Here is a 7,501-nt window from a genome sequence, read left to right as displayed (position 1 = left end):
CAATGTCCGCGGACGTTTGAGGGACCGGATTTGCCAAGATCTCGTTGTAGATGCTATCAGATGGATAATGTATGCGTGCGTACTCCCTCCGTTTCTTTTTGACCTACATATAAGATTTGGTCAAAGCCAACTGATATAAAGTTTGACCAAATATATATAAAAAATATCAGCATCTATAATACTAAAACTTATATGCTATGAAAATCAATATCATTATGCATCTACTAATATTGATTTCATAATATAAATGTCGATATCTTGTTTTGTAAATTCAGCCAAGGTTTACGAAGTTTGACTTTGACCAAATCTTATATGCAGAGACCAGGAAAACGCAGGGAGCACCTTTATAAAGATGACGTATGTGTTTGTGTGCATTAAAAAAAATGTACTACTACTCCCTTGATGACAAAAACATATCATGAGACGGAGGGAGTAATATATTTTTTCTCTCTAATATAAACATTGGAATTTGGTTGCTCGTCACATGATGGGTTGATCCCAACGACCGGATTGAGTGAAATCACGGGATATTTCCCTCTCTTTTCCTTTCAAACAAAAAACTAAAAACAAAGAGAGAGGAGAGAGAAAGGGCCGATAAAAAGGCGGAAAGAGTCTGCGCCCCTCTTTCCCCATTTCCCACTCCGCAGTGTCCACCACACCCACCCACTTCGCCGGCGGCGGGAGGAGCTTTGGCCGGAGCCTCCCCCGCCGCCGCCGCCTCCACCTTCACCGCCGCAGGAGGAGGAGGAGGAGGAGGAGGGAGGAGCCGGGGACGAGGCCATGGGGCACGGGGTGAGCTGCGCGCGCACCGGCGACGAGCACGACTTCTTCCGCGCGGCGCAGCTCGGGGACCTCGACGCCCTGGGCGCGCTCCTCGCCGCCGACGCCTCCCTCGCCCGCCGCGCCACCCTCTACGACCGCCTCTCCCCGCTCCACATCGCCGCCGCCAACGGCCGGCTCGAGGTCAGTCAGCATCCCGCTCCTCCTCTCCGCACCGCACGCGCCTCCATGGATCCGCCCCCTCCTCCGCTCGCCACCGGTCTCTGAGCTGAGCTCTCCTCCTCCTCGCAGGCGCTCTCCATGTTCCTGGATCGCGGGGCGCTGCCGGACGCGGTGGATCGGCACAAGCAGGTGCGAGATCCCGTACACAAAATCCCCGCTTTCTTTCCCCCCCGTTCTCCAACAAGCTCCCTGAAAAATCTCTCCTTGTCTTCTCCTCCAGACCCCGCTGATGCTCGCCGCCATGCACGGCAAGATCGGCTGCGTGCTCAAGCTCCTCCATGCCGGCGCAAACGTGAGCGATGAAAAAAAAAATGATCTGCATCCCGCCTCATTGTCCCGGCCGCAGGATCCACTTACCAAATGAGCTTAATTGTGTGTTGGTTTCCAGATCTTGATGTTCGACTCGGTGCACGCGCGGACCTGCCTCCACCACGCGGCCTACTACGGCCACGTCGACTGCCTGGACGCCATCCTCTCCACGGCGCGGACCACGCCGGTGGCCGACTCATGGTGAGATGAGACCTCGCTCCATCTCTTTCCTTGGTTTGTTATGGTTGGCAAGACTGCTCACCTGCCGCTGTCGAAGCTTCGCAGGGGGTTCGCCCGGTTCGTCAACGTCAGGGACGACCACGGCGCGACGCCGCTGCACCTCGCCGCCAGGCAGGGCCGGCCGGGCAGCGTGCAGCTGCTGCTGGAGAACGGCGCCATCGTGTCGGCATTGACCGGATCGTATGGGTAATGGTTGCTGCCCCTGCCTGCCCTGTCATTTGGGGTTCTGCTCAATTGGTTACGTTTTTGGTTATGCAAAATGTTTACATTTACTAAATGTTTCTTGACCGGATCATGGTTGCAGCTTCCCTGGCAGCACGCCGTTGCATCTGGCCGCTCGCAGCGGGAGCTTGGATTGCGTCCGCAAGCTGCTTGCCTGGGGAGCCGATCGGCTCCAAAGGGACTCTGCTGGGTGAGAACTAGATCCCTGCCATGGGTGATGGGTCTGCCTTACACTTTGTTGGTGTATATTGCAGCACAGCTTTAGGTGCTCTTTTGGTAATCAGTAGAGCTCAACTAGCCAAGCAACAATTGAACTCACCATGCATTTGCTGAATCCACATTTGGAAAGTTGATGAATTTCTAATAGTCGTCCTGCTGAAAATCTTATTGATGAATTTCCAATAGTCGTCCTGCTGAAAATCTTATTGGAAATGTTGTTGTCCCACCAGGAGAATTGTCCTGCTGAAAATCTTATCGAAAATGTTGTTGACCCACCAGGAGAATTGCGTATGTGGTGGCACAGAAGCGCCACCATGGGGCATGCGCGGCATTGCTGAACCCTTCTTCGGCGGAGCCTATGGTCTGGCCTTCCCCGCTGAAGTTCATCAGCGAGCTCGACCCGGAAGCCAAAGCTCTGCTGGAAGCGGCCCTGACGGAAGCCAACAGGGAGAGGGAGAAGAAGATCTTGAAGGACGCAAAGTGCTCGCCGCAGTCCCCTTTGCAATACGACGATAACATCGACGACGACATGTTCTCGGAGGTATAGATGGGATTCTTGATTTCAGTTACACATTAGAATGATCTGTTCTCGCTTCATTGGCTGGTGAGGCTGATGATGCATCACTTTTTGCACCAGGTGAGCGACACGGAGCTGTGCTGCATCTGCTTCGACCAGGCGTGCACCATCGAGGTGGAGGACTGCGGGCACCAGATGTGCGCGCCGTGCACGCTCGCGCTGTGCTGCCACAACAAGCCCAACCCGGCGACGCTGACAATGCCATCACCGGCCTGCCCGTTCTGCCGCGGCAGCATCTCGCGGCTGGTGGTGGCCCAGACCCGGGCAGACAACGCCGACCCCGACAGGCCGGCCTCCCCGCAGCTCGCTCACCGGCGATCCCGGCGCTCTCACAACCTCAGTGAGGGCAGCAGCAGCTTCAAAGGGCTGTCCTCGGCCATCTCGAAGATCACCCGCGGCTCGAGCAGAATGGCCGACAGCGAAAGCGCTGCTGCGATGGACAAGCCCGAGCACGATCTGTGACCGAGGCAGAGCACACAGATGGGCATTGCCAGTAAGCTCATATTTTGGACCTCCAGCCTCTGAAAACCCCAGATGATGAGAAGAGAGAAAAGAGAAAATCCATGGAAGCTTTAGGTAGGAACCAAATAAGCATCCTCCATTTCCACCCATCCTTTTGTCTGTCTGCCCTGTAATCTTGGTATCGCCGGCCAATCTCCGAAATGCATATAGTCCAGAGGAGCTGTTCATCACGGAGTATGGTTGGTGTTGGTGAATGATGCACAGATCTGATCTGAATGTGAGAGCTGCCAATGCTGCTGATTCACGGTCCAATGATATCTGAATCTGGCCTGCGGCGGCCATGCCATGGCATGTGACCACTGTCTGTGCCCCCACACTGTCCTGTGCATTGGATCACGGCCGATTTGGGCCCTTAATGCTTGTTTGTTAATGGCAGCGCGGCGGCAGACAGGGTGGTCCTTGGGTCGCCATGACTTTGGCTGCTGCTGCTGCGGCGCTGCCTGCCTAGATGAATCGATGGCACCGTCACTGTCCGGCTACTGCTTGTTGTATAATGTTTCCTTTGTCCGTGTTGCAACTGTATCTTGGAATGTATTTGCTGCTGCAAATCACCATCACTGGAAAATGCAATTTTACTAGTCCTCAAGTGGCAAAAATTTATGAACAGCAACGGGCGATTTTGTCGGTTTGGGTCGGCCCAGCGGACATGAATGTCCGCTTCTGTGTTTGGCTCGGCGCATGCGCGAATGTCCGCTTCTGTGTTTGGCTCGGCGCATGCGCCCAAGGTTCGCTTCCGCGTTTTGGTCGGCGCATACGCCCAACGTTGATCGGATCCATTTTTGCCGTCGTGTGAAAAAAATATACAAAAATACTAAACATGCATAATTAAGCATTAGAAGCTGTCTATAAAAAACCTAAAACTACGAGGCAGCCTTACGCGTCGTCTTTGTCGGGGCCGGTGAGGTCGACTAGCGTAGGCGCAGGGCCGGTCCAGGAGAACGCCGTGTTTCAGAGCGCAGCTGCCTCCGCCTTTGTCGTCTGTCCCGCCGGCGCGGGCTGTGCTGACGGTGGTGGCACCGCAGCAGCACGGACGCGCTCCTCCTCCTCCATCTCTCGTCGTTCCTCCTCCGCCTCCTTCAGCTCCATCATCCGAAGGCCTTCGACGCGCTCCTCCCTCAGGTGCTCTGTCCTCCAGTGCTCGAGGTAGGCTTGCTCCTACTGCGGTGTCGTGCCCAGCCAGATGGACGGCGCACTGACAAACTCGCTGACGACGCCGTTCCACTGGTAGACCTCCCGCGGCTCCGCGGGCTCAGGCTTCGACGGAGGTGGCACAACGCAGTCGCTGGCGGCCGACATCGCGATGGCCTCCGCAAGCTGCCGCTGGTACGCCTCCTCCTCGCCGGTCTTGCGCCGCTCTTCCTCCTTGTTGTCGCGGAGAACAACTGCCAACGCCGCCTGATAGGAGACCCCAGCCTCCTGGTCCTCGTCGCTGACAACATGTGGGGGCGGCGGAGGGCTTCTTGGCTGCACGTCGCGCACGCCACGACGACGCTGCTCGTCGTGCTCCACCGCGAACCACAGCTCCCAGTTGGGGGACTCGGCCGCATATGCAGGTTTTTGCCGCTGCTCCGGCGTCAGCTCACCTCCTTCGCGTGCACCCGCGCCAACCGCGGCACGGCCGGCACCGGGATCCTCTCCGGATCCAGATGCCAGTGATGCGGCAGGATGACGTCGGGGTAAGGCAGCGCCACGCGGTGCTCCCAGTGCCACCGCGCTTGGTTCATCGGGACGCTCACACGCTAGCAAGGACGGCGGGAAGACGCCGACAGGGAGATGGTGCGAGGGGTAGAGCGGGGCCTTGCCCTTGGGCGGGAGGGAGCCGACCATGGTGCTAGGTTTTGGTCGGCGAGGAGGTGGCGAGATGGGTACGGGTGGGTTGTAGAAGCAGATGAGGCAAAACCCATCGCACGAGCGGACTAAAAAAGACAGACCACGACCGATGACGTGTGGGCCCGAGGAGGGCGGTCCCGTGAGTGGTTGGGGCGGACACCGAAAGGACGCACGCACATACACGCCGATACATTTCAAGCTCAATTTTGAATCAAAAATGGGTCGGCGCGAACGCGTTATGACAATGATCGGCGCATTGGATCATCATTTTTTTCCGCGCGGTCCCATATGGGCGGCGACGAACGAAATGGGTCGTCGCATTGTTGTTACTGTAATTTACGGTATTCTTTCATAGTTTATATTTTTAGACGAGTCTGGTCGAGCAGCAAACTATGGACCCGGACTGAAATTTCGAAGAGTGGTCATGTTCCCTATGTGTACGCAATGAGACAAGCAGTCATGGCTGTAGCTTTCATTTGACCAGACCAGGAGGACATGTTACCATCACACGGCACGGTTCACGTCAGTCGATCTGACTTCCTAGTGCTCCGTGTGACGAAGCACGAGGAAGCAAAAAATATCTTTGGAACTTGTTTATCATCCTGTAATTTTATACTAGTGGTGGGCCTCCCTGCACTGTCAAAGCATGGTTAATAATATAGCCAACTGCTGGCTCTAAGGAGTCTTATAACACATCTTATAGCTAGCTTGTACAATTGTTAGTTACAAAAGAGTATTACTTTTATCATATATGGACCACCTTTCATTCTTACAAAGCACCTAGGAGCACGTGTTAGATCTGGCTCTTCACGAAAAGCCCGCTTCCCTTCTCTCTTCTTTCCTCTCATCCAACTCAGCAAAAATATAATATTTTAATCCTTACAGCCTGCTGACTGTACCTTATTGTACTTGCTCCACTAACCACTTGGAGAAAAATATCTTTAGAACTTGCTTATCCTATTTTTTTAAGGATCTTTGCTTATTCTAGTGGTGTATTTTTTAACAAAGTACACCACAAAGATTAAAAACATTTATGTACACGCACATATATTCATTTTATGAACGTTCAGATGCACATCACATTTCTTTAAGCATTTTTGAAAAACTAAATTAACATATCATCTTGAGATTTATGAAGCCATCATATACATCTTGACGTTGATGGAAACCTCTAATTGCATTTAATGCACATCACCGAAAATGTTAAAATATATCCGTAAATAAATGCGAACATCAGGATTTGAATACCGGTGAATTAAAAATACTACAGTTCCTCTAATCATTCCACCAAAGGTTGATTCGTATTCTAATAATGTATTAGTACTAAATCACTTGGGAAAAAATATCTAAGTGGCGTCACGTCTCATGACCGGACAAAAAGATGAAGTCTGGCCGTCTTTCTGAGGTGGGTTAATTAGTTGCTAAGTTCTAACGCGTTGGTGACGGTCGCTCACCAGAAATTGCAGTGCTCCCGATCCAACAAACTCGTCTTGTTTTGCATCTCAGCTCAACTGGCGACATTATACTTTTTACGTCATGATTTTCGCAATGAACCTTTGCAAACTGCATGGAAACACTCCCCAATCTCACAATATATGCCATTCCCAATAAAAAGAAGAAAAAAAAATCGGTGTTGGTCTTTGATGGACCGGGTTGAATCCAATCATCTTTCATCCGTGGCGGATTCGTTTAGGTTCGGCAGACCATCGCCTTTGTTGGCGTGTGGACATTTTGTGCCCTCCAATCTATGGTTCACTTTATGGACGATGGTTGATGTTTTGGTGTGTAGGTTCTGACACTACTTAAGTCTAATAGTAACGTTTGTCTTATCAATACCAGTAGCGCTGATGGCAATACTACTACTAAGGTGCTACAACTAAATTTTAGCAATAGCGTTGAAAAACCAGCGATACTGGTAAGTAAGGTAACAATAGCGCTGAAAGACAGCAAGCGTTGCTGCTAAACCAGCGCTACTGCTAAACCAGCGCTACTGCTAATATTTCTATCAGCGCTACTGATAATATTCCTGCTTTCAAGAATTTAATTTCCTTCTATGTACTTGTGCCCCATCTACGTATTTGTGTATGCTCTATGCAGTAGTTTCATCATATCATAAAATAAATATACATTGTTTTCATTATATCATATACATAAAATAGTCTCGTCAAACCATCATCATCATCATCATTATCCAACACAAATAGCATCACATCTCGAAAATAGCGATACACAAGTCAGGGCACACCCACAAGTTTCATCATCTCTATCTAAACCATGATATAAAAGAGAAGAGCGATCAGTATGAGCTAGAGCGCGACTATGTAGTACTTCTTGAGGCATCGGTTTCACTCTCTCTCTTGCCGTAGCATCCAACTCAAGTAACTATTTTCCGCTTCGGCTCTGCTATCGAACCCTCTGTGGCTAGCGCCCGGGTATCTGTCCACCTGGGCCTGAACGTCTGGCCAGTGGTCGTACACTCTTGGAACACTCCCAGTGAATAGGTTATAGTAGTCCTTCGCTATCTCTGATCTATGTAACTGCATCGTAAGTTGATGAATTCAACGATAATATGGAACACAA

The 7,501-nt window shown here is 51.6% G+C and overlaps 1 protein-coding gene across 1 annotated transcript; it reads left to right on the top strand.

The window, feature by feature from the left end:
• Window positions 1-626: 626 nt before the first annotated feature.
• LOC123444202 (E3 ubiquitin-protein ligase XB3) lies at window positions 627-3,669 on the top strand. Its single transcript, XM_045120880.1, has 8 exons — window positions 627-963; window positions 1,072-1,131; window positions 1,223-1,294; window positions 1,391-1,512; window positions 1,597-1,737; window positions 1,856-1,963; window positions 2,272-2,533; window positions 2,630-3,669. Exons 1-8 carry the CDS (start codon window positions 781-783, stop codon window positions 3,029-3,031), a joined length of 1,350 nt encoding a protein of 449 aa, XP_044976815.1. The 5' UTR covers window positions 627-780; the 3' UTR covers window positions 3,032-3,669.
• Window positions 3,670-7,501: the final 3,832 nt, after the last annotated feature.

This window comes from Hordeum vulgare, chromosome 1H (assembly GCF_904849725.1).
Source record: "Hordeum vulgare subsp. vulgare chromosome 1H, MorexV3_pseudomolecules_assembly, whole genome shotgun sequence".
In the NCBI taxonomy this organism is placed as follows: domain Eukaryota; kingdom Viridiplantae; phylum Streptophyta; class Magnoliopsida; order Poales; family Poaceae; genus Hordeum; species Hordeum vulgare.
This window is presented reverse-complemented; position numbering and strand designations above follow the sequence as displayed.